This window comes from Doryrhamphus excisus, linkage group LG17, assembly GCF_037039965.1.
Source record: "Doryrhamphus excisus strain RoL-2023G ecotype Guam linkage group LG17, RoL_Dexc_Guam_v1.1, whole genome shotgun sequence".
Lineage (NCBI taxonomy): Eukaryota > Metazoa > Chordata > Actinopteri > Syngnathiformes > Syngnathidae > Doryrhamphus > Doryrhamphus excisus.
Window position 1 is genome coordinate 18,794,082 of NC_136373.1, and position 25,919 is coordinate 18,820,000.

At 46.1% G+C, this 25,919-nt stretch overlaps 4 protein-coding genes across 10 annotated transcripts in view; all 4 read left to right on the plus strand.

Moving 5' to 3' along the window:
- Window positions 1-78: 78 nt before the first annotated feature.
- Window positions 79-7,964, plus strand: xrcc1 (X-ray repair complementing 1). Its single transcript, XM_058084059.2, has 17 exons — window positions 79-511; window positions 570-662; window positions 1,216-1,323; window positions 1,394-1,552; window positions 1,965-2,039; window positions 2,107-2,230; window positions 2,408-2,517; window positions 3,295-3,448; window positions 3,523-3,763; window positions 4,352-4,468; window positions 4,811-4,892; window positions 4,998-5,097; window positions 5,910-5,955; window positions 6,522-6,655; window positions 6,732-6,822; window positions 6,912-6,987; window positions 7,409-7,964. The coding sequence occupies exons 1-17, from the start codon at window positions 461-463 to the stop codon at window positions 7,514-7,516; spliced, it is 1,869 nt and encodes a 622-aa protein (XP_057940042.2). The 5' UTR covers window positions 79-460; the 3' UTR covers window positions 7,517-7,964.
- Window positions 7,965-9,331: 1,367 nt separating this feature from the next.
- Window positions 9,332-16,256, plus strand: drd2l (dopamine receptor D2 like). Of its 2 annotated transcripts, none has more exons than XM_078797875.1 (8): window positions 9,332-9,495; window positions 11,577-11,858; window positions 12,980-13,089; window positions 13,312-13,448; window positions 13,534-13,754; window positions 13,870-13,953; window positions 14,400-14,754; window positions 14,974-16,256. In XM_078797875.1, exons 1-8 carry the CDS (start codon window positions 9,487-9,489, stop codon window positions 15,168-15,170), a joined length of 1,395 nt encoding a protein of 464 aa, XP_078654001.1. In that variant the 5' UTR covers window positions 9,332-9,486; the 3' UTR covers window positions 15,171-16,256. The 2 variants fall into 2 exon arrangements, with proteins under 2 accessions (XP_078654001.1, XP_078654002.1); XM_078797876.1 differs by lacking the exon at window positions 9,332-9,495 and adding an exon at window positions 12,140-12,275 and having other exon boundaries at window positions 11,726-11,858.
- A 151-nt stretch (window positions 16,257-16,407) lies between these two features.
- Window positions 16,408-20,827, plus strand: ethe1 (ETHE1 persulfide dioxygenase). 5 transcript variants are annotated; one of them, XM_058085314.2, is made up of 8 exons: window positions 16,408-16,515; window positions 16,596-16,844; window positions 18,062-18,206; window positions 18,291-18,439; window positions 19,220-19,349; window positions 19,947-20,036; window positions 20,147-20,281; window positions 20,347-20,827. In XM_058085314.2, exons 2-8 carry the CDS (start codon window positions 16,647-16,649, stop codon window positions 20,391-20,393), a joined length of 894 nt encoding a protein of 297 aa, XP_057941297.2. In that variant the 5' UTR covers window positions 16,408-16,515; window positions 16,596-16,646; the 3' UTR covers window positions 20,394-20,827. The 5 variants fall into 5 exon arrangements, 4 of the variants coding, with proteins under 4 accessions (XP_057941297.2, XP_057941298.2, XP_078654003.1 ...); XM_058085315.2 differs by having other exon boundaries at window positions 16,433-16,515; window positions 16,620-16,844; XM_078797877.1 differs by having other exon boundaries at window positions 16,498-16,844; window positions 20,347-20,409; window positions 20,506-20,827.
- Window positions 20,828-23,280: 2,453 nt separating this feature from the next.
- The window catches only part of phldb3 (pleckstrin homology-like domain, family B, member 3), a 15,832-nt gene continuing 13,193 nt past the window's right edge, over window positions 23,281-25,919 (plus strand). The window contains exon 1 of one of the 2 annotated variants that reach the window (XM_058085282.2): window positions 23,281-23,510. In XM_058085282.2, coding sequence (XP_057941265.2) covers window positions 23,492-23,510 — 19 coding nt within the window. In that variant the 5' untranslated portion in view covers window positions 23,281-23,491. The remainder of the gene's footprint in view (window positions 23,511-25,919) is intronic. The other variant, XM_078797923.1, reaches the window with a different exon arrangement.

Sequence of the window (25,919 nt, forward strand, 5' to 3'; positions counted from 1 at the left end):
ACATGCAATACCAAAATTTGACCAGCTAGTGGCGGTAGTTCTCACCGGGTCGCAATTACGTTGCAGAAGAAAGCGACCCTCTTTTTGATTGGGTAGACATACCGGAAGTTATGTGGTGACAATGCACGCATTGGTTTTCGGTGGGAAAACAATCGAAACTTCGATATCATGTGCAATTTATAAACTATATACTTATTATTCTTACCGAAGAGAAAGCAGATGCGCATCGAATAAATACTTTAAAAATTTTCGCCACCCCAAGTATTTGGGATTATTGGTGGAAAAAGTTAACCCTCCCTATTGTTTGCTAGCACGCTAGCGAGAGTCCATACATATCCGGTTGTTGCGGCCAAAGTACTAATTTTATGGCGATCTGTGTCTGGTGAGTAACCGTAGCATCTGAAGAGAAAACAGATGCTTAATCCCGCACACGGGTTGATTAACAAGCCTCAACAACAACATGCCCGAAATCAAACTCCAACACGTCGTGTCCTGCAGCACGGAGGACAATGTAAGTTATGAAGCTATTCCGCTAAGATAAGCCTTTAAATGTGCTTTGTGTCGTGCAGACTCACAAAGCAGACAACCTGCTGAGCTCCGACACCTATCGAAAGTGGAAGGCGGCGAGAGCCGGAGAGAAGCAAACTTCGGTCATCTTGCAGGTGTGTCTTTCCCGCCTTCCTGCTTCATACTTGGACAAACATTTAGGGAAGATTGGCAGGTGATGCTGTTTGTGGGAAGATTGGCAGGTGATGCTGTTTGTGGGAAGATTGGCAGGTGATGCTGTTTGTGCATTTTTGGATGCAGTGCAGAGCCAAACGGTCCCGAAGTCCAATTGTAGAACAATGTTGAAGGATCACGGCACTTTCAGAGCATGACATCACTTCTCAGTCCATACTAAAATGTGATTTCCTTTTCAGGGGTGCACGGCCAATGTGAGGAAGTATGACATCGTATCAGGGCTGGGCGACACATTGATATTTGTGTTAAGCACCATGTCAAAAACAAGCATATCGATATTGACAGGGTTTGACGCGGAGGTCTTGTGTTTCAAGGCGGCCCCGCCCGATTGCAAGCTAGTTCAGGCCGCTCCATGTCTTCTGTCTTCATCTTGTTACATTTGTTACATTCAGGGCTCATTTCACCATCTACTGTACAGGCTTTTGGCAATATGCTCATGACCCAAACTACATTATGAATCCCATCTGACTTTAGCTTGAGAAGGAGGAGCAGGTGCACAGCATCGACATTGGGAATGAAGGCTCTGCTTTCGTGGAGGTGCTGGTGGGGAATTCCTCATCCGCCAGAGAGCAGGACTACGAGGTAGAAAGCAACGTGCACGACTCCTGCATTTGGTATTGCTCCTGGTATAAGCCGGCTGTGTTTCCTTCAGGTGCTGCTGGTCACGTCGTCCTTCATGTCACCCACAGAGAGTCGGAACGGCACCAACATGAACAGGGTGCGCTTCTTTGGACCCGGTCAACTGCAGAAGAGCACGGCGCAGGGGAAGTGGGACCGGGTGAAGATTGTCTGCAGCCAGCCGTACAGTAAGGTAAGGCTATATGCGTCTGGAGACCTGATGCATCTTTTCATGCCTGATAATTGGGACTTTTTAGATGTGGTAATTGGGATGTAGCATAGATATTTATTTGTGGAAACAGGCCTGTGTAGTAACTTCATCACGGAGCAGATTCTGTATGCAGTCCTTGGTGGATGGTTTGCGCCGATCACCGATGATGAGTCGTGGAAGAGAGAAGAACTTACAGAAAAATTAAGAGTTTTTTCTTGGAAGATTTCTGCTTCATTCTCATAATTGTTGACATTTTTGCATGCTGACATTCTCGTCGTATACAGTATGTCTATTGTCCAATGTTGGCTTCTGAACGCTGTTTTGTAAAGGAGGACACTAGTTGTTGAAGCCGTGTGTAATTGACAGTGAAGTAGAAGATGTGTGCTTGTCTTAGAACATCGCCTATGGCCTGGCCTTCGTCAAGTTCCATTCTCCTCCAGACAAAAACCATCCCCCGGTGACGTCCCCGGTAAGAAGTGACATTTTTCCCAAGTCTTTCCAGGACATTGTTGGTGTTTTTCTCTCTGGCTGTGTAGAAGCTGACTAAGCTGGGTCAGTTCAGGGTGAAGGAAGATGCTCCCTCGTCTAGCGCCAACCTCCAGCCTGGCAGTCTGTTTTTCAGCCGGGAAGCTGCGGCCAAGTCCAGTGCTTCTCCGAAAGGCAAATGCATTACCTTCACTAGCTAGACCCCACCAAGCTCTCATCATCTTGAAAAGTAATATGCTAAGCAGACCCCAAGGCGGATGGACTTCATTGTCATCTAGGACCAAGCTTTGTGGAGGGCTGCCGTCCTTTCTCCTCCTCCTCCAACCATCTTTTTGTGCCCTTTCTCTCCAGTGTCTCCTCCAAGCAACAAGATGAGCTACGCCACTGTTGCCCTGCAGGCCGCCGGCCCGCCCACCTCCCCATCAGGCCAAGCCTCATCTTCCTGCTCTGCCTCGCCACAGGTAGGCATCATCATCATCATCATCACCATCATCATCTCCATCTCTCAGGCTACCTTGAAGCGTCACACTGATATTCTGCATTTTAGCTTTTCAGCTAAGCCTGGCTTATGCAATTGTTTCAAACCAAGTATTCTTCTTGTACATGATGTGGAAGTGGCAGCCCCGCCGTAGGGATGCACAAGATTTATTTTTTTGCTTCTCAAGACCCATATGATAACTGGTGTTTTTTTTAAGACGTTACAGATACGCATACATCAGCATTGACAGCTTACGTCCCGCCGTAGCTGGTGTCTCAGCATCATTGACACCGAGTGACCACGGTGGAGTATTACTGTAATGCAGCTCATCTTGATGCACGCCAGTGGCTTTGTTCACCAGCAAAGAACACTCATGCAGTGAACATTCACACAGGAGCTGCTGTTGGCCACAACTCGCACCCCCAACTGCTAGCACTCAGCTAAACATGACACTACTTAAAATGTTAGGTTAGGGTTTGACTTCATTTAACCACTTTTATGCTTCATTTAGGCCAACAATGTCACATTTCATTACATCTTCCAGTTTTTTGGCTAATAATGGACTACAGTCAACCACAAAACAACAATCATTTATTTTGAAAAGCTGTGACAGAGTAACGCCACAAAATTGGAAGAGTGAAGTGGTGAGGGACGACTTTACCAGAAGGATCTTTGAAATGTTTAGAAACCCCATTCCCATAATTAAGAACATATAACGTCCTTGGTGGAGGTCATCATTTCCTCTCCCTTCCCTACACAGCCGCCTGCTAAGAGAAAGTTTGAGTTCAGTAAAGAGCGCCAGTGCACCCCTGGGCCCTTTCCCTCCAAGAAAAGCAGCCCTGGCATCTCGCCTGAATTCAAACCTGTCACACCTAAGTTGAAGGGCGGCACACCGAATCCCGGCGCCCCCAAAGGTACCTCCAACACCTGGGTTGCTCACATTGGCAGCACCATCTTACATTTTTTAACCTTTGCTTGGTCTTTGTAGCCTCACCAGTCGAGGCAACCTCCTCCGCTGAAAAGAAGCGGGCCAGTTTGCCCAAACCCAAACAGCAAAAACCCACCAAAGCACAGAGTCCGGACCAAGTTCCCTTCAAGCGCATCATGGAGGGGGTGGTGTTTGTTCTCAGCGGCTTCCAGAATCCCTTCAGAGGCGAGCTGAGGGAGAAGGCGCTGGAAATGGGAGCCAAATACAGACCGGACTGGACGCCTGACTCAACACACCTCATGTAAGCATCTGGAAATCATCATTCCCGGTACACTAATCCCTCCTGGATGCTTCCACCGAGTAGAGTACGTGCCTTTCTTCTTGTCACTTATACAGAAGTACAAACCAAATAGTGCAATCAGCCGTCCATACATATACAACATACAAATGCCTTCTCCAAGTCCACAAAACACACACAGACTGGTTGGACAAACTCCCATGCACCCTCAAAGACCCTGTTGAGAGTATAGAGTCCACAGTTCCACAACCAGGGCCAAAACCACATCGCCCACCCTGAATCTGAGATTCTGGCAGCTGTGGAGTTGGAGGTACCTGCTGCACACCCACTCTGTAAATATGGGAAAACCATTACTACTACATTATGACTACTACTACTACTACTACTACTACTATTATTATGATATATCATCATCTGCTCGTGTCACTCCTGTGAAAACAGAGTATTCTGCTAGGAAAGGAGGAGTGGTGCCTGTTGTTGCTTTCATGGTGTTGAAAATGAGGTGTAAAGAAGGTGCCATGGACTCTCCACTATTGCAGACGAGAACATTTTTCTTCTGCTGTCTAATCTGTGTTTCTCATTAATATCCAGCTGTGCCTTCGCTAACACCCCCAAGTACAGCCAGGTGAAGTCAGCAGGGGGCATCATCGTGCGCAAGGAGTGGGTGATGGACTGCCATAAAAAGAAACAGAAAATCTCCTACAAACGGTAACGGGGGTTGGGGCAAAGACCTTGCTCTCACTGTGGTCGGCTGGAGTCCCAAAGCTTTAGAAATGGCTTTAAACGTTTTACACATCGATTCATCTCATCTATGTTATGTTTTAACAGCGTTAGGCATGTGAAAACATGTGGCCTATTTTTATTTCCCAACAACCCCTAACCCACATGGACAGTGCACTCATTAAGCATGCTGGCAGCACTCTTGCCTCTCAGTGCACTGTGGGCTTCCATAACCTTTCCCCCAACAGAATAAGGTGCACCTGATGGGGAGTGAGATTGAGTGATATTTGCAGGGTGTTTCATCTTCTTTTTTGTGTGTGCCCCGTTTAGCTATTTGATGGATGGCGCAGAGTCCAGCTCAGAGAGTGGAATGGAGGTGGACGACCAGAGCGAGGAGGAAATCAGTGCAAAGGTAAGTTGTTGGGGTTTTTTTCATGGAATGATGTGATGTCGGCACTTTGTCACGTTGCTCTCGCAGGCTCCGCCTTCAACACCCTCATGTTTCCTCGCTTTGCAGACTCCGCCTAAGCCTCAGAGGCAGGTCACCCCTAAAAAGGAGGCAGAGGAGAGGAAGGTAGACGAGTATGCCGCCTCCACTGATGTTGACGATGAGCCAGGTGTGTGGCAAAGTACATCACATGCTCCAAACACCAACCACGTGTTTGGATTAATCATTAATCATTGACTAATGGTGAATACAACATTCAGTCATCATCATACACCAATTAGCTAAATAGCTTAATGAAATCTCGAACATGGAAACACGTGCTGTCACCATGGCACCCCAGTCAAGCGTTTATCAGCTCATGAAGAACTTGGAGGAGAGAGGTTGAGGAAAGTCCAACAAGTGCCTGGACTGTCTGCGGGATGGGGGCACCACCAAAGATTGCGTAGAAGTGTAGCGTGTATGCCCAATGTGAAGGCTACAATGTGTATTTGTTTGGGAAAAGAACAAGCAAGCAGTGCTTTGTAAAAGTGTCTTCACTCATGGGAAGCGATTGCTCGGAGGGCGAGTGGGTAATGAAACCCAAAAGATGACACGGCGTTGGTAGGTTGCGGCAGGTAAAGCAGCGAGGCCTGATTGCTGTGACGGGACTTGTGCATGATTCTCATTTCTATGGTAATGTCAGGCCACAAGTAAAGAGGCCGTGCACGTCACTGAAGAGGCACAATGCAAACCCCTTTTAATTAGCCCTCCACAACGCACGTTACCAGCCGCCTCACAGCCTTTGAGCCACCCATGCGGTGCTGTGACGTGCACGCTCCCTGACATGTCCCTGATAAGTCCCGCACCTTTTCTTCATTCACAGCAGGACGCATGATGCTCCCCTGCTCAAATATTAGCCTGAATGTGGAAGTTGTGTGAGAAATGGTAGCTTTTGCAGATTTCTCACTCCATGTATTGATAAATAAACACTTGCTTTCACAGACGACGATGACGAATCAGCCGCAGATACAGAGGATGAGCTGCAGAGGTAAAGCACAGCACACATCCTGAAGGCAAACTCAAGTACACTCGTGGTCCAAGTGGCAAGGATGTACATTTCACACTGTTGGATCTTAAGTAGACATGCCAAATAAGAAATGGAGTGACACAAAGCAGTTGATTGCAAAGAAGCATTAAAGTCAAACAGGCTGTTCATCGGCTGATCCAAAGTTTCAGATCACAGCTCAAAAAACACCAAATTTCCCTAAAATAGAAATCCTTACCATTCAGCTGCTCTTACATTTTCATCAGGAGTGTAACGTAAGCTTTTTGTCGCCTGTGTGTGTGTGTATGTATGTATATGTATATGTATATGTATATGTATATGTATGTATGTATGTGTGTATATATATATATGTATATGCCTACTTGGAGATGGAATACAATGCCTGCTGAGGGCTGTATAAACATTAGCTGACACATATATCTTGTATGTTTCACGTGCAGCGGAATGCTCAAAGTGTACATCCCCTTTAGCCTTTTCATTCTTGTCGCTACACTTGTAGTCAGCTGTAGCCATGAAAAGAGGAAGACTTGTCTTTGTGCTTCCATCAGAGTGGAGACGGAGAACAGACAGAAGAACGTGGCGGCCAACAAGGCGCCAAAGGAGGAGGATCCTTACGGTGGCTCCACGGATGAGAACACAGATGCTGAGGAGGAACAGGATCATCCCATCCCAGAACTTCCCGGTACCTTTTGTATCTCGTGTCCTCCCGTGGTGAAATGCTATTTTTTCCTCTTCTGACCTTTCTTCATTTCTTCCAGACTTCCTGAAAGGGAAGCACTTTTTCCTCTACGGGAAATTCCCCGCCAATGAGCAGCGACTCCTGACACGCTACATCATTGCCTTTAATGGGTTAGAAATGGAATTTTAAATGGGATTCCCTTTCCCGGCAATCACGCCTGAGTTGGCTTCATGGGCTTTGTGTTTTGTCTGTCTGGCAGCGTGCTGGAGGACTACATGTCAGACAAGGTGCACTTTGTGGTCACCAGCCAAGGATGGCACGCCTCCTTCGAGGATGTGAGTTATCCTTCCTTACACAAGTCAATACATGCCCAGCATTTCTCAAGCAATGAGACGTAGAGTATCCACGTTGGCCCCCTCATGCAAGTGGATGCAGTCGGGGGATCTCTTTGTGCTAGACCAGGTCGGACTTGAGTACCAGAACAATTTGCTGCAGTGTAAAACCACAGCATTCACCAGTGGTTGCTGGTCTTGGAATACCTGGTCCATGTCTCTACAGTCCATTCATCTCAGGATTGATGGCAGATTCTTATTGATGCCCATGCAACCACGTGGGTTTATTGTTTGGTGTTATGTATGTTATATGTATGTTTGGACTATAGCGGGTTTGTTCTTTACATCAGCCATTGAAAGATTGTCATTTGTGGTGAAGACGTATCACATCAGTCGGTTTGAAGGACGACCTTTCTCCTTGCAGGCTCTGATGGACAACAGCAACCTGAATTTTGTCAAACCTGCTTGGATTTACAACATCAACGAGCGCCAGAGGCTGCTGCCCTACCAGCCATACACGGTGGTGCCTTGAAGACACCCCCGAGGGGCCACCATCTTTTGTGTCTTTGCTATCCATAGCTAGGGAAGAACATTCTATTCATCAGCTGCCGATGTTTGGCAGTCCTTGTCAATGTTGGGACTTTCTTTCTCTAAATGTTGCCCGCAGAAGCCACACATAGTATTCTCTTTTGGTTTGAGTCGCCGTGTACCGCAGCTACCTGGGGTCTCTGTCTGTGAGATGAGATGAGATGAGCCCATGCAGGCGTGCACGCCTTTATGAAGCCGCTGCAGTCAGGCAAAGGTCAAGTTACCTGGGGACGACTTTTTCTCTCTGTGAAAGCCCAATTGGACTGTGTGTGTGTGTGTGTTTTTCAGGTTTGATCAGACTGCTTTATTCGTAATAATGTGAGGACGTTGGTGTCTGAGGGCAACACAGCTTTGATTTGCTTTTAATAAACAGAATAGACTTTTTAAAGTTTCGTATTTCCTCTTCTTTGATTGCAGCTCAGGCTGCACGGCGGTCGAGTGGTTAGCACGCAGACCTCACAGCTAGGAGACCAGGGTTTCGTTCCACCCTCTGCCATCTCAGTGTGGAGTTTGCATGTTCTGCTCGTGCATGCGTGGCTTTTCTCCAGGTACTCCGGTTTCCTCCCACATTCCAAAAACATGCTAGGTTGATTGGCCACTCCAAATTGTCCATAGGTATGAATGTGAGTGTGAATGGTTGTTTGTCTATATGTGCCCTGGGATTGGCTGGCCACCAGTCCAGGGTGGACCCCGTCTCTCGCCCGAAGACAGCTGGGATAGGCTCCAGCACCCCCCACGACCCTCGTGAGGATAAGCGGTAGAAAATGAATGATTGCAGCTCTCACCCTCTCTTAATTAACTTCTCCAGGTGCTTGTGGTGCACCACCTCCACGTCACGGCCTCTTCAGCGGAAACCCCCGAGGTGGAGGAGCCGGTGAACGCTTGCTGCAGGAAATGTGACGTGGTTTGGCTTCTCAGCATGGAGGACACTTTGTTTGGCCTCATGCAATTTTACTTCCACCTGACTGCTTCTAGACACTGAGGTACACACATTAGGTACACACGCACAGGCCAGTTAGATTCCATCCAACGCTGCTTGGACCTTCAACTGCTTCTACGCTTCCATTTCTGTCAAAATGTTCGCTGGCTTCTTTCACAAAATCATTGGTTTGTCGTAAACCTTTAATTTGTAAAAGTCATTTGTCTTCAAGGATGTTGAGTTAGAGGTAAATGCTCACCTTCTAGGCAACAGCAAAGAACCAGAATGTATGATTTGGCTTCAGAGAGAAGCTGAAACAAAGACAAAGATGCACATTTGAATAAGAAGCAATGATTGGAGTGTTCATCAATTCATCAATCCGTACCTGATGTTTGTCCATTTGGCTCCTGGTGGAGATGATGGAAAGTGTAGATCCACAGGAAGGAAAGATGGAAAATGAAGGTCTTGACTGCTAACTGGACGTTGACCTCTGATTCTGAATCAACATTTGCGATAAACGCGAGTGTTCTAACATTACATTCAGCTCCAGAAACCTCCCCCTCTCTCTTCAATTGCCATTGTTGACTCGCAGCACAATGCAGGGTTAATACGCCTGACTCGTTTATAAAGACATTGCTCCTGATTGGCTAACACCTGGCAATAAAGAAACAACGCCCCTCGGGTCTTCTTGATACAGACGCCCCGCCCACCAATCAGTCCTGCAGCCAATGGCGTGTCAGTATGTCATTGCCGTTTTCAGCACGTGCTTGCGGGTCCCCTCCTCCATCCTCCATTCCCCCCCCCGCCCCCCCCTCCGCCCCCCTCCGCCCCTGTGGATCACCGACACGTGGGCAGCCAGCTCGGAGCCTCGGCGAGCGGAGCCGGAGCTTTTTAAGCGGAGGCAACAAACGGCGAGTGGCCGAGGTCAAGCTTCGAGGCTCGGCTGTGAACTGGCTGGAGGGTCGCTCCGGTGTGACCGCAAAGCTTCGCCCGGGATGAAGAGGGTGAGTCCCCTAGCACAGCTTCCACATTGCACTGTACAAATGTTCCGATCAAATACTGCATATGGGAATACATTGAAATACATATGTTTGTAATATCAGTAAAATGATCTCAGTCTAAGTTTAATGTGAAAATATGAGGTGGATTATTTGACTCAGGGATTAGCAAGTATAATAACAAACGTGTGTGGATATACTGTACGCATACATACTGTACATATACTTCTCATGCATGTCAGCAAGAACGGAGCGAAAGCACATTTGTTGGCAGGCCGTGCCAAGTCCAAACTAGTGAAGACGTCCACCTTTCACAGCCACAACCAACCACAGAAGAACAGCAGTCGGTGTCGGCCGAGCAGGAGGAGAATTCCGGAGATGAAGCTGAAGGTGGCACAAAGATGGGACTTTCTTGTAGCAGCTAACGTTTGAGATGTTGCTTCATGTTCCATCAATGACAGCGAAAGCAAAGCGTTGCAACTATTGACTTGTTAGGTGGTTATCACCCCCAGGAGGATTTGAAGGACTTTATCTAATTCAGGAAATAGGAGAATTTTGTCATATTCACATTTGCTAGAAGATGATAAACATTTAGATCTGAAATGATTTGTGTGTGTGTGGGGGGGGGGGGTATAGTAAACACAGCCATGTAATTAGCAACTTGAACTGACGGATCACTGGAGCACAACTTCAAAAGTGAACTAAAGTGGAGGGCCCCCAAGTGACTAAAGACGCCCCGGTACACAGGGGTACACATTCAAATTCAAAGACAGTACCCAAAAGCCGAATATCCCTACGTTTTTGTGAGTAGTGTATGATGACTTGTACGCTAGGTTGATCAGGAAGGAGGGAGAGATGGATATCTACAGGTTGGCAAGGCAGAGAGACGGAGATGGGAAGGACGTGCAGCAGGTTATGGTGGTCACGGATAGGAATGGAAGTGGACTGACAGATGCCGGTAGTGGGATGGGAAGATGGAAAGACTACTTTAAAGAGTTGATGAACGAGGAGAAGGAGAGAGAAGGAAAAGTAGAAGATGTTTTGGCTGTGGACCAGGAAGTAGCAAAGATTGCTGAACAGGAAGTGAGAAGAGCATTGAAAAGGATGAAGGGTGGGAAGGCACATGGTCCTGATGGTATACCTGTGGAGGTATGGAAGTGTCTAGGAGAGGTAGCCGTAGAGTTCCTGACCGGGTTGTTCAATAGGATCTTTGGTGGTGAGAAGATGCCACAGGAAGGGAGGAGAAGTGTGTTGGTGGCCATTTTGAAGAACAGTGATGATGTGCAGAGCTGTGGCAGCTCCAGAGGTATAACGCTAATGAGCCGTAGCATCAAGTTATGGAAAGAGTAGTTGAAGCTAGGCTAAGGACAGAAGTCAACATCTGGGAGCAGCAGTATGTCCAGAAGAATAAAGATAGTGAAAAGGAGGTGAAGAAGCGTGTGCAGGAAGGATGGAACGGGTGGAGAGGCGTTCAGGCGTGATGTGATAGAAGAGTTTGAGCTAAAAGGAAAGGAAAGGTATACAAACGGTGGTGAGACCAGCAATGATGTTTGGTCTACAGACAGGAAGCAGAACTGGAGGTAGCAGAGATGAGGATGCTGAGGTTCTCATTGGGAGTGACCAGGATGGATAGGATGAGGAAGGAGTACATCAGAGGGACATTCCATGTCCAGAGGAGAGATAGTCAATATATTGGCAGAAGGATGCTGCCAGGTAGGAGGCGTAGAGGAAGACCAAAGAGGAGCTTTATGGATGTAATGAAGGAGGACATGAGGGTAGTTGGTGTAGAAGACAGGGTGGGATGGAGGAGATTGGTTTGCTGTGGCGCCCCTGATGGGAAAAGCCCAAAGAGAAAGAAGAAGATGCTGTCTTTGTACTTTGAGTTCTTTCTTTTTTGGGGTTAGGTGTTCCAGATGTCTGCAGTGTGGGCGGGATCACCAGGTGGGATCCACCTGCTGTCAATCATGTAGCGCAGGGCCATTAGGAACATGTTGTATTTCTTTAAATAGCCTTGAGTGGTGTGAAAATCATATGACCTTTTCACACTTGAGCTTCTTCTTCTGGTCTGTTGTCTGACGTTCCTCCAGAGAGATGACGTCCACCAGAGACACGTCATGACTTTCCTCAATGACAGCGGCAGCCCCCCTTCCTGCGGCGGCACACGGTCGCCATCCTCGCCATCGTACAACTTCTACGCTGTGCTGCTGGTGCTGCTCATCTTCTGCGTGGTGTTTGGGAATGTGCTGGTGTGCGTGGCGGTGTCCCGGGAGCGCACCTTGCAGACCACCACCAACTACCTCATTGTGTCGCTGGCCGTGTCCGACCTGCTGCTCGCCACCCTGGTCATGCCCTGGGGGGTCTACCTGGAGGTCAGTCATGTTCCACCTCGTCCCTTTTCTTTTCAAACCACGGCTCCCGTGAATGCCTTTGGCCTCCTGTAAATGTCAGCTGAGTGGTCCACAAAAGCAAGTACACTGACAGCTGTGGCTGGAGGCAACCTCCTGGGGAGTGACAGCAGGATATTCAATGTGCTTTGTTAGTTGGAATGATTGATCAGGCAGACAATCACCGATCCGTGTTCATCAAGAGAATAGTAAATAAGCCATCAATAAAACTGCTGTTTGTGTGTCCCGCTAAATGTCTTCGCTAGCCGACCTTCATGGCAGACTTGTCCCACTGAGCACCGACAACTAGTGGCCAATGTTGGATACTACGCTTCTTCTGCCTTCTACTTCACTTCATTCAGTCATCTTCACGCCTGCTCCATCGAGGCCAAGAATGGCTTGGTATTATTATTGTTGTTATTATTATTATTATAGTTGCTAATATAAAGTGTGCATCATGGTGTGTTGACTGGCTTGGTATTATTATTATTATTATTGCCAATATAAAGTATACTTTATATTACCAATAATAATAATATAAAGTATACTTTATATTAGCAATAATAATAATACCAAGCCAGTCAACACACCATGATGCATACCGTATATTAGCAATAATAATAACAATAATAATACCAAGCCAATCAACACACTATGACGCATATATGTTATTATTATTATTCATTCATTCATTTTCTACCGCTTATCCCCACGAGGGTCACGGGGTGCTGGAGCCTATCCCAGCTGTCTTTGGGGAGAGGCGGGGTCCACCCTGGACTGGTGGCCAGCCAATCCCAGGGCACATATAGACAAACAACCATTCACACTCACATTCATACCTATAGACAATTTGGAGTGGCCAATGTTTTTGGAATGGGGGAGGAAACCGGAGTACCTGGAGAAAAGCCACGTATGCACGGGGAGAACATGCAAACTCCTCACAGAGATGGCAGAGGGTGGGCTTGAACTCGGGTCTCCTAGCTGTGAGGTCTGTGCGCTAACCACTATTATTATTATTAATATATAATAATATAAATGATGCATCATGGTGTATTGACTGGCTTCTTTGATGCTGAAGAGGCTTTAAAGAGCTTTTATTGTGGAAGGTGGTGGGCGAGTGGCGCTTCAGTCTCATCCACTGCGACATCCTTCTGACGCTGGACGTGATGATGTGCACCGCCAGCATCCTCAACCTGTGTGCCATCAGCATCGACAGGTGTGCTTCCTATTATTACTGATACTATTGTGATGCTAGCTTGTCCAAATCGGCAGTAAACATGTTTCCACCCAATAAGGCACTTTAGTGGCCACTACAGCTGGAAAAGTGGGATACTTATTGGTTGGTGGTTTTGCCTCAAAGACAAACTGGAAGCTATGGGTCTTTTTGTGCAGCCACTTGTTTGTAGGCAGAATATGTAGTACAAGCTGTGTGTGTCAGGTACACAGCAGTGGCCATGCCGATGCTGTACAGCACCCGGTACAGTTCTAGGAGGAGGGTGGTGGTGATGATCGCAGCGGTGTGGTTCCTCTCCTTTGCCATCTCCTGCCCGCTGCTCTTTGGACTCAACAACACGGGTAAACATGAGCAGGCTGGCGTAATGCGGGGGGGGGGCGTGTTACCCAACTTCTTTGTCCTGACAATGTCCTCTCTGTTCCTCAGCGGGCCGTGAAGGCACCACGTGCAGCTTTGCCGACCCGGCCTTTGTGGTGTACTCATCTGTTGCGTCCTTCTACGTGCCCTTCATCGTCACGCTGCTGGTTTACGTGCAGATCTGCGTGGTACTGCGCAAACGGGGAAGACGCACGGCGCCACTGTGCAGGCATGGCATCCATGGGCAGGGCAGGGCCGAGGCGGCGCACCTCGCCCGGGGCCGCAGGAAGGTAGGAGCGGAGAGAACGCCCCCAACTGGTGTTGGAGGTTTGGTGTCATGGTCGTTTTTTTGCTGGATTTTTTTGCTGTTCATTCTCACGTCAACTATTGATCTGCGGGCTACAGAATAGATGCACGCAGCCTGAAGACATCAAGCTGTGCACGCTCATCCTGAGGCCCTCCACCCCCGACCCCCAGCCCAAGCCAACGGTGGGTAGACGCTTAAGTTAAAAAAAAAAAAAAAGAATGGTCTGAATGGTTTAACAGCAGAATACGACATTGGTACTACAGTTCTAGGTCAGAATGGTGGAAAAAGCATCATAGGTCCCCTTTAAGCATTCGATCAGGTGAAAAACATTTATTTTTAATTGCATTTTTCTTTCTTTTGCATATTGTAGCTCTACTGAAAACCTCATTCAGGTCCAAATGTGCAAAATGCATACTTTAGCCATTTTCAACAGGTCTTAATAATGATATCAGGTCTGTATAGTAGATATGTTTTGTTCGTCCACAAAAGGCATGATGGGAGAGGTTGGCTGGTGTTTTTTTGTGTGGTCTCCCTGGAGTTGGGGTTCGGGTTCGGGTTCGGGTTAGTGTAATGTTAATGTTACAACTGAGTAACATTATGATTGGGGATCCCATTGTGTGCACCCTAGACTCTGGTCAAGGAGGAGGTGGTGCATCCCCTTGACGTGGAGCCGGGTCGCTTCCTGCCACAAAGCGAGCGGACCTTGGCCCCGCCCCCCAGCCCCCAAACCTCCTCGCACCCCGGCCGGGCCAAGATTTTGCTGTCCGACTCGGTGGGGCCTGCCCAGGCCCTCCCTTTCACTGTGACGCGCTCGGCCCTGACGCCCCGTCCCCCGACCGTGGAGGCTGGCATGAGGGGCCGCGAGTGTTGGCGGGACCACAGCGGGGGCCGGGACAGGTGGGGGGCCGCCAAGGAGAAGGCGAGGGGTAGGATGTCTCAGCAGAAGGAGAGGAAGGCCACGCAGATGCTTGCCATTGTGCTCGGTAAGGACACACGGAGCGTGCTCGTGCAACATGCCAACCAATCAGCACAGGCCTGACTTTGTGACGCTTCCTGTTGATTGATGAGATTGATTGATGATTGATTGCTGATTTGGATCCCAGCTGAGCACAGGTGTGATTTGCATGGATGTATGGAGATCATTTCTTCTGCTAATGAATGTGATGCACATGGAGATGATGCTGATGTTGGTGCCGTCCAAGGTGTCTTCATCATCTGCTGGCTGCCCTTCTTCCTGACCCACGTGCTGAGAGCTCACTGCAGCAGCTGCTGCATCTCGCCGTCGCTCTACAGTGCCGTCACCTGGCTGGGCTACCTGAACAGCGCCGTCAACCCCGTCATCTACACCACCTTCAATATCGAGTTCCGCAAAGCCTTCATCAAGATCCTCCTCTGCTGAGGACGCGCAAGGGAATCTGAGGGGCGGGGGAAGACGTCCGTCATGAGCTCACGGACGGCCACGGAATCGGTCGGCATATCGCTTGCTGATTGGTTGATTAGCACGGACACTTCATTAGGTACAACAGCCAACAAGATCCAATCCAACAGCGACCCCTGCTGGCACAATTAAGCCACTGGCTACAATCAGATATGCAGACTTCATCAAAAGGTGTCAAAGCTCCATTCAAAGATCTCGGCAGGATGCGGTAGAGTTGCACACGTCCTGTCCTGCAGAATCCACTCTGACATTGAAACATCACCCCTGTTGCCCTTGTAAACTCGGAATGTTGCACGGCATCCCTTTTCCATGGTGCACTTGCACCCCATGTCCTCTGGAATGCCTCTGGAATGGAATGTGTGGACATTGTACCTTCTTGCATGGCTTTTCCATAAGATCATTCATTGCAGACTCCAAATCAGGACTGGGACCTCCATTTTCCATCACTCATTTAGTCCCACCCACTTTGTTTGGATTTATTGTAATGATTTTTATTTCAGTCACTTAGATTTCTTGTTTATGCTTTCGTGTAGGCATTTATTTGATTGATTTATACTTTAATTGAAGCAAATGTAGTTTTTCAGACATTGCCAATGTCATCATCGAGACACGTCCAAGGAGCATGAGGAAGAACATAACTACATGCATAGAAATAATGCATACTATCAAATAAAATGTCAAATGACACGAATGAATATAAATCATACAAGAATGATTAGGTTAGCCTAGGTCCGTAATACATACAACTAGTAAATTAGTTCAAACGAAAAGAAGTTCATTTGGTTTTTATGTGACTCCTTTTCCTCTGCGTAATCTGCTAAAGGTTGAATCGAAGCAACTGGACTCCTTTTGTGTAATGATGTCCTCCAGATGAACCGAGACCTGGCACCAGTGTGTCTGGAAATAAACGTGGACTTTGGAGCTTCAATAAAAACCATGTTTATTATCACTGTGGTTATATTTATTTTATCAGTGTTCGTCATGATATGTGTTATGGCTTAAATTGCTATTGTGCTTATTCATATGACCCTGGCTTCTTCGAATAAATCGGAATATTGTCTTCAAGCCATGGAGACGTTTTGTCTGTAAAATCACTTCGTCCTCCAAAACAAGGCCTGGTCCTTGTGGCGGTGTGGTTTAGGCCAGGTGGGCAGGAGATCTTTGCACCTTTGCACACTTTCCTTCCTGCTGGATGTATCACTGGGGGGTTTTCCCCTCCCTTCGGGGAGACTCTTGTGACTCCTGCCTGACCTGTTGACAACGTTGTCCTTCTGCAGAATTAATCCACGAAAAGTCAGATCTGTCGGTGAGCGGTGACTTTTTTTTGTGTCCGTCGGGCAAACAGCAGGCAGCCTGCGTGGGTCTGATGTGTTGACATAGCGACAGGATCTGCTCCTTCTCTCCTGTCAGCGACCAGAAGGAATCTCAGCCGAAAGGATGGCAATGTGCTCGCTGGTCACCAGGGTCAAAGCCGCTCGACGGTCCCTGGCGCTCAGGCTTAGCTTCCGTAGGCTTCCGGAGTGTTCGGGCACCACGGCAGCCCGGGGCGGGCGAACCCACCCGGTCCAGCTAGGGGGTTGTAGGCGGTGGTACTCCTCCGGGAGCCGACCGAACGACGGGCTGCTCTTCAGACAGGTGAGGTTCAAATGTAATTATAATTATGTAATAATGAGCATGTTTGTGTCCTATGTGGTTGTGACTTATACGTTTCACTTTTGGTCGCCGCTAAGCTAGCTCTGTGTTGTTAGCTGTTAGCTTTAGCAGGTAGTTTTGCTTCGGGTCCTGTGTTCATTTGGAAGGTTCAGTGCGGGCACCGATGTGCACAATTTCAACTTTTATTCCCCCACTTGGCGTTAAAAGCGGCGGATGTGGTGTTTTGACAACCCGGACAAATACACTAAAAACACAACACTGGCTATCCCTTTTCCACCGCGACTGGCTGGAAGTAGCGTTCCAGAGCTTTGCTTCTGCATGATCATGGTCCCACACGGGTGCTGCACTGGAGCCGTATTTATTTAGCTTCAGCTCTGGCTCCAAAAGCCCTGGCCCCAAAAGCCCTGGCCCCAACAGCCCGGGGGGTTAACTCTAGTAAATGCTGACTGTTAGCTCAGATTCAACCATCTTTTTGTAAATGTAAGATCCAGAGCAGACTTGAATGGAGTCGGCAAATGCCAGAATTTTACTGTTCTATTAGTTAGTAAAATATTGATAATATTGATACTAACATGAATTAGTTAGTAAAATATTTAGTGCCACCGAACACAATATCCATCCCACAATTCAATCAATGACACATTTGTATCCATCCAGTTGCTGTCTTCCGTGCATGCGTGGCTTTTCTCCGGGTACTCGGGTTTCCTCCCCCATTCCAAAAACATGCTAGGTTAATTGGCCACTACAAATTGTCCATAGGTATGAATGTGAGTGTGAATGGTTGTTTGTCTATATGTGCCCTGGGATTGGCTGGCCACCAGTCCAGGGTGGACCCCGCCTCTCCCCCAAGACAGCTGGGATAGGCTCCAGCATACCCCAGCGACCCCCGTGAGGTTAAGCGGTAGAAAATGAATGAATATATATCCCCATGTTTTTTTCACAGAGTGAGTTCAGACAAAAGTCAATGCCAAATATGCATGCAAAGTTTACTTAAAATGTAAACAAGCTAATAGAACAATAGCTGCTGAAATCAAATAAAAGTTAATTCATTCATTTTCTACCACTACGTGCAAACCCATACACAGAGATGTTACAACTCAGAATCCAATTCAAAGGCAGATTTCCAGACGAACCACTATGCTCATAACATCCTTTTAGTGATCAATTAGTAACGATGAATCCCACCCTTCTGGGTGAAGCTGTTTGAATCAGAGAGCAGCACCTACACTTACCTGCTGGCTGACAGGGAGACCAAGGCCGCCGTCCTCATCGACCCAGTACTGGAGACCATCGACAGAGACCTGAAGCTCATCCATGAACTGGGGCTCCATCTGAAAGTAGCAGGTCCAAAAGCAACTTCTGCTGTCAGGGTACAGTTGCAAAGGCAATCGAAAGGATGCTAAATCATCTTTGTTGTTGGGTTCCCAGTAAACACACATTGCCATGCGGACCACATCACCAGCACGGGGCTGATGAAGACCAGGTTAGCCGGGCTTGAGAGTGCCATCTCCAAACTCAGTGGTGCCTCTGCAGATATTCTCCTGTCAGATGGAGACCAGATCGCCTTTGGAAAACATGTAAGAGACTTTAGTTTAAAACCAAGGTAGGCCCAGCCAAAGTGGGCCACGCCAATTGTCATGGGGGTACGAGAATAAAAATGAAATACAATTACGTGTGTGCCTGAGAAGGAGAACAGAGCAGAGAGGAGACAGCGCATGAAGTTGTTCATTGCTTTGTGTGTGCATCATATCAACAAATAAGTACATCTGATTATTATTATTGCGTGTTTCATCTGGAATATTCTATTTCTATTGGTTTTCCAATCCTTCCACGACACAGCGCTGAAAATCCGTCACTGTGAGTGGGACCTTTATTGGATTTTTATACTGTATGACTGTTAAACCCCTTCAATTTGCTATGCAGACTTAAACCAGGTGAAGCCGCAATTCAATCCATTGAGAGGGAAGGATGCCAACATCAGGGTGGAATAAAGATATGCAGAGTGATAACTTACTTATTTATCAGTTTCACGTCCAACTTTTATCCTAATGTCACCATGCTAAATCCACTTTTCTGACCCAGAATTACTATAAAATGAACAAACCAATGAATGATTTTCAATAATGAAAGTCATTGGGATAAAGGTGCAGGAGTAGGGGGTACACGGCTTCAGGTCAAATGTCTTATTTATGTATTTAAATTTAGCATTAAAAACAATCCGGCCTGACCCAGCATACATGCTGTTTTTCAGCAGGTTCCTGAAGGGGTACGTGACTGTAAAAGGTTTAGGAAGCACTGGTCTAACACATGGACGGTGCAGGAGAGCAAACATCTTATTAGTGTTGTATTCTTGGCAGTATCTGACCGTGAGGGAAACACCGGGACACACTGACGGCTGTGTGACGCTGGTGACGCAGGACCGGCACATGGCTTTCACCGGGGACGCTTTGCTCATCCGAGGTTGCGGCAGGACCGACTTTCAGCAAGGTAGACACACCAGAAGAATCCCTTCATGTTTCCATCTACATACAGTACATGTCCCACCATGCAGAGCTGTGTTACATTGGAACCACGACTGTCAATGAATGACAATATATTCAAACATTAAAACATTTGGTCCAAAGTTAACTCAGGATTAATCACAATCATAGATGGTAAATCATATACTTTGATTTTGTTGCTTGGAAGACCATTTCTGATCGTTTCTTCCTGCTCTACCTCCACATCCACTTTCCTCAAACTACAGTGTGGGTTGAGGGTCAAACAGGAAGTGAGCATGTCAGTTTTGCATTAAAAAAAACAAATAGTGCTGTTGCTGCGTTAACTTTGATGGTTCTAATTGGACATTTACTAGATGGGGTGATGGTCATGACATGACAAAATGGATTGCAACTACTGCAACAGCATATTTACCCTTCATGATGGTTGCACGTGCACTGCGCTCTAACTAGTTCTCCAATGAATTATGGGAACACACAGTAACGGCAAGGTTTGTTTTTGTCCTGCCACCCCATCGACACAAGGGGGCAGTTTTGCACCTGCCGCTGTAATGGCGTCATCACGGGCATTTTCTGTCTCCATCAGGTTGTGCTAAAAGGCTCTACAACTCAGTTCATGAGAAGATCTTCACCCTGCCCGACCGGTGCCTCATCTACCCAGCGCACGACTACTTAGGTTTGATGAATCAACACTTGCACTTGAATAATCCCTGGACTGCTAATGCGGTGGTCACCCAGGATGACGTCATGCAGTGTTTACTCTCTAATAACATTTGACAAAGGTAGAACGTGTCAATGTTCCAGGACAGACGGTGTCTACTGTCGGTGAGGAGCGCATGTTTAACCCTCGCCTGACCAAAAGCTTGGAGGAGTTTGTGAACATCATGGACAATCTGAATCTCCCAAAGCCTTCCAAATTAGGTATGAGACCCTTTCCTTCGAGCCCAACATCATCTCCTCTAACCGCCACCACCGTCTTTCTGCAGATATTTCAGTGCCTGCTAATCTGCTCTGCGGCGTTCATCAAGTTTGAATGCACCGCACAAGAAGTATTGTGTAAAAAATGTATTTTTGTAGACATTTGCGTCCTAGCAAGATTCTGCTAATCTGTTTTATTCCTTTGTGTCTTTTAAAAATGCCAACAGAGGAACCGCCCAAGTTTGTTTTTATTTCCAAACACTCTCCAACCAACCTAACACGCATGTTTTGGAATGTGGGAGAGAGAAGCACCCCACACGCATGGGGACAACATGCACGACACACAGATGTCCATCGCAGATTCAAACCCAGATCTTCCTGATCTCCTGACTGTGGCCAGCACACCACTAGCCCACCGTGCGGATCAATTCAAGGATCAATACATCCATGTCTTTGATACTAAGATAAGAATGTTTTTTCTGTGTTTCTTTTGTTTTCTGGCATATTGTACACTGGATTGAAAAATGAAGTCAAACACTGCGTACTTGACGTTACTTACTTATTATACTGGATGATGCTTGATTAGTATCATGAATTTGGTTCACTAACTTAGATAAACCAATTTGACGTTGTGTGTGACGCCATTGAATGGCTTCCCGGCACCAGAAGCATTCTAGTTTTACATACAGGGAGCAATGTGGAATGAGTAGGAATGGATGGAACTTGTTGCTTTCATTTCCAATCCGATAGTAAGTAAAAGTCAGGCTGGTTTGTGTGGGTTTACTTTGTGTAAAGTGTCTGGTCAAATGAAAAAAGTAGTGTATTTATTTATACCGTAGCATAAAGAATACCATCCATGTGTCGCAATTAAGTATATACAGAGTACATTGAAAAGGCCCAATAGTACAGTTCCTAGATGTAGTGGCATCAGCCAAAGCATCATTGGCAATGATGGAGGAAGGGTGTCTTTTCTTTTTTTCCTAATGAGCTTTATTTTATTTGTCAAACAATTGCATGAACTCGTCAGCTGAGAAAGAGAAGCCCAATAAGTATTTTGGGTTATTTTTATTAAGGTCAATTAATCAGAAAGAATAATAGTCTTTTGCCATGACGTTTGTATTTGGTCAGACTATCCTCCCATGCCTGATGGAAGACCTCAAGTTTATTTGCACACCATTTGCACTCCGGTATAACTGCTTCGACCTTTGAGTTTCATCTGTAAACCAGAGAGTAAGTCTTTTGGGACGAGTCTTGTATATCTTAAAGGTGCTACGGTATCAAGAGCATTACATAAAACCTTGTTAAAATTATTTGTAAGATTGTCTATAGGATCCGCATATGAGGGCGGGCAAAAGCTTTAGCAAACCTTTTTGCCCAGAGGGCGTCAATATTTGAACATAGAAATAGCAGAATATCCCATATTTAGTGTTGATATTTAGTTTCTATGGAAGGCCCGTACAAAGAGCATGAGGTGAGCGAAGCATTGGGGAATATTTCCATAAAGTACTGGAAGATAGCAGATACTGTGAAGATGGAAAAAGGCTGTGCATTAAAATATACGTGTGAAATTTGACGTGTACCGTCAAGGATGACTCCCAGGCTCCTGACTTGAGAAGCCGTAGAACTAGACAACCATCGACTTAAATGTTGAGGGAATGGGCCTAGGATAGCGATGGCTTGGAGCCTGCAAGAACTTGACTTTTTCTGTACAATCCATTCTTCTCAAGCACTTGGCGACGTACAGTGTGCTTGCCGTTGGGGTGTTCTGTGTACTGGATCATACGTCCACATCATCTTTTCCAAAGTCTATTTGCATAGAATGAAAATAGAAGCGCAGACTTTGCTATTGCATAAGTTTACACTTGTACTAACCATGTTCCTGTAAAACAGGATTTCTTGGGAGGGGGGTGGTTAAAACTTTAAGCTTTGTGTGATTTTAGAGACATATTGGTAACCAGAGAAGTCCAAGTTGTGCCACTTCAGGGGTGAACTTCTTCATTGACATACACATCAGTATGTCAGTGAAGAAGTTCATGCATCCACCTTGGTGATTCCTAGCATGTCATTTAAACGCACTTCTCTGAAAGCAGCCCAAATGACCAGTTGGATACTTTCATTGTGTCAAAAGACAACTTGACTGCGTGGGACAGCCCTTCTTGTTTCCCCTTGTCTTTTTCACCCGTCACCTGAAGATATGCAGCGTCTTCTATTGTGTTTCTGCCGTGGAGATACCAGCTGCCGCCTCTAACCCATCTGCCAGCCTTCTTTCAGTCTGCACTCACAGCCACTTGACAGGCCTGCCTGCCATCAAGTCACTGGAAAGAATCCATTTCACTATCAGCACATTCAGACACCTCTGTAGTGTCAGCTATACCGGGGCTCCAGACAAGCTGCTTTTACGAGGACCACGGTGGGCCCGATCTTGGCTCTTTAGGAGAGCCAGCACAAAATATAGGTGTGTCAGTTCCCGGAATAGAAAATCACATTTCATTGCTGCCGGTGCGGTGAACGGCGGCCATGTTTGGAAACGAACACGGTGAGTCGGTGTCTGTGCTCTCACCGAGCAGCCGGTGCTGTTGGCAGGTCCGTCTCGTCAGGAGGGACAAGCCATGATGTGGACCTACCCGTCCACAGTGCTAAAGAATTGCAATGACATATATCCACCACAAGAGGGTGCTACTCACAGGCGCATCTGTCATGCAATAAACATCATCTGTTATTCTCTGCTCGTTTGTGCTCATGTGAAGACGTTCTCCATCGCCAAGGTGTGGTGGGAGAGGCGCTGGCCGAGATCAAATATTAGTCCTTTTATTTGATGACATGATGGACAATTTTCAATTACTCAACCAAAGTTCTAAACCCACGTTGGCTATTGACAGCTTCTTCAAATGAGCACAAACGAACTGCGAATAACATATGCAAATGACACGGTGACGTCATCTAGCAACTTTGACGACAGCCAATAGCTACTTTTCTTACTGAAATGTTAGCAACAGTGCTCTGGTCTAAGAGCTCACCTGCTGCTGACGCCGAAGCAATCAGACCGCTTCTCTCCCGCCTCTCCTTCCGGGAGTCGGACTCCAACCACGGCACACGAATAACACACAACAAGAAGGACGTGTCAGCGGGCCGGGGGGGCTGAAAGTGAAAGCTGCAGAAATGTCTTTCAAAGTTCGCTTCACCTCTCCCGCCCAAGAAAGTGTCCACACCTGAATGAAAGACACGTCTAATGGTGAGCTGTGTTTAAGACTAACGTGTAACATTCAATAACTTATAACTTATTAACTTAATACTAACTTGCTGTGCTAAAATGAATGGTTTAGCATGACTGAAATGTCGTCCAGTAAGGTTCATGTGGTGTAACATTTATACTTTACTAACTTGCTGTGTTAAAATGAATGGTTTAGCTTGGCTGAAATGTCGTCCAGTAAGGTTCATGTGGTGTAACATTTATACTTTACTAACTTGCTGTGTTAAAATGAATGGTTTAGCATGGCTGAAATGTCGTCCAGTAAGGTTCAGGTGGTGTAACATTTATACTTTACTAACTTGCTGTGTTAAAATGAATGGTTTAGCTTGGCTGAAATGTCGTCCAGTAAGGTTCATGTGGTGTAACATTTATACTTTACTAACTTGCTGTGTTAAAATGAATGGTTTAGCATGGCTGAAATGTCGTCCAGTAAGGTTCATGTGGTGTAACATTTATACTTTACTAACTTGCTGTGTTAAAATGAATGGTTTAGCATGGCTGAAATGTCGTCCAGTAAGGTTCAGGTGGTGTAACATTTATACTTTACTAACTTGCTGTGTTAAAATGAATGGTTTAGCATGGCTGAAATGTCGTCCAGTAAGGTTCATGTGGTGTAACATTTATACTTTACTAACTTGCTGTGTTAAAATGAATGGTTTAGCATGACTGAAATGTCGTCCAGTAAGGTTCATGTGGTGTAACATTTATACTTTACTAACTTGCTGTGTTAAAATGAATGGTTTAGCTTGGCTGAAATGTCGTCCAGTAAGGTTCATGTGGTGTAACATTTATACTTTACTAACTTGCTGTGTTAAAATGAATGGTTTAGCTTGGCTGAAATGTCGTCCAGTAAGGTTCATGTGGTGTAACATTTATACTTTACTAACTTGCTGTGTTAAAATGAATGGTTTAGCATGACTGAAATGTCGTCCAGTAAGGTTCAGGTGGTGTAACATTTATACTTTACTAACTTGCTGTGTTAAAATGAATGGTTTAGCATGACTGAAATGTCGTCCAGTAAGGTTCATGTGGTGTAACATTTATACTTTACTAACTTGCTGTGTTAAAATGAATGGTTTAGCTTGGCTGAAATGTCGTCCAGTAAGGTTCATGTGGTGTAACATTTATACTTTACTAACTTGCTGTGTTAAAATGAATAGTTTAGCATGACTGAAATGTCGTCCAGTAAGGTTCAGGTGGTGTAACAATCATACTTTACTAACTTGCTGTGTTAAAATGAATGGTTTAGCATGGCTGAAATGTCAGCCAGATCTGAAAGTGGAGTGATGTCTTGTTGAAATGTTTTTGCTTTATAACGCTGGACACATTTAGTGTGTTTGTACAACACGTTTGCATGAAAACGTGTTCTTTGCATAAGCCCCCACAGCCAGGACAGAGTTGAAGATTTCCTTTAACTTGAATGACCCTGCTGTCTGGGTCATCATTCATCATTGAGGGTGGAAATGAAGGTTTGGACTTCTGGGGTAGACAAATCTATGTCTGATCCCTTCATCCTGTGATTGCGTCCAGCTTGTCCTTTGACTGTTTTTCTTGTTGCATTGCATAACAAGGTGCAATGAGTCGGGTTGGGTACTGTACATATTACCTGATACCGCTGCTTAAATGATACCCAAAATTAAAAGGAAAACCTTCCTTCTTTTTTTGTCTAACACCTTTTGGCACGCGATTTGAACAGAGAAGTCATTTTACACCTCAATAAAAGAGGGTATAAATTGACCAAAATGAAATCCACAAGTTGTCATTATCATCACAGCAATACAAAACCCATACTGCTTGTGTTGTGAAACGTCTGCAGCGTTGGAATTGAGCACTGCTGTTGGTGTGTTAAGGTCAGACATACAGTTAAAGAAACAGTCAGCATTCTGCAGTCACAAGACTTTACTTTACACAATATCACCCTCAAGCACTTGAACACCCAAATGAGGCGCTGTTAGCTACTTTGTTAGCTACTCCCTAGGGTTATTATCATTTACGTTGATACCAGTACCATATGACAGACACTTGGTACGCATCCCTACCAAACAGACCCAAGTAACTTACATTGCAACAAACCATGTGCTTGCGTAGTATTTAACAGTAAGGTTAACAGTAGAGTAGAGTAGTAGTGTATTGTTGCAATACATTAGAGCTGCAACACTTAATCCATGTTTAATTGATGACGCTGCTGTCTTATTGTTTTTTACTTTGGAAACGTTAATGCTAGGTGTAGCGTTCCTTTCTATTTTGCTCTGTCAGATCAATGCACCCAGGAAGGAAGTTCCAAAATACTCCAAGTATGACATGTTGGCATGGATGTACCTGCTCCTACGTGCTGACAGCATGGATAGATGACCTTGTCGGAGTGTTTTGGAGTTCTTTGAATAGCCGTCT

Bases quoted from the DNA above. Each gene is read 5' to 3' on its own strand.
- drd2l (XM_078797875.1), top strand. The intron at 11,859-12,979 runs GTCAGTCATGTT...TTATTGTGGAAG, and splicing joins CCTGGGGGGTCTACCTGGAG to GTGGTGGGCGAGTGGCGCTT. The intron at 13,954-14,399 runs GTGGGTAGACGC...TGTGCACCCTAG, and splicing joins ACCCCCAGCCCAAGCCAACG to ACTCTGGTCAAGGAGGAGGT.
- xrcc1 (XM_058084059.2), top strand. From the start codon at position 461: ATGCCCGAAATCAAACTCCAACACGTCGTGTCCTGCAGCACGGAGGAC. The intron at 663-1,215 runs GTGTGTCTTTCC...ATCTGACTTTAG, and splicing joins AAACTTCGGTCATCTTGCAG to CTTGAGAAGGAGGAGCAGGT. The intron at 6,988-7,408 runs GTGAGTTATCCT...TTCTCCTTGCAG, and splicing joins GGCACGCCTCCTTCGAGGAT to GCTCTGATGGACAACAGCAA.
- ethe1 (XM_058085314.2), top strand. From the start codon at position 16,647: ATGGCAATGTGCTCGCTGGTCACCAGGGTCAAAGCCGCTCGACGGTCC. The intron at 19,350-19,946 runs GTAGACACACCA...TGTCTCCATCAG, and splicing joins CAGGACCGACTTTCAGCAAG to GTTGTGCTAAAAGGCTCTAC. The intron at 20,282-20,346 runs GTATGAGACCCT...GTCTTTCTGCAG, and splicing joins CCCAAAGCCTTCCAAATTAG to ATATTTCAGTGCCTGCTAAT.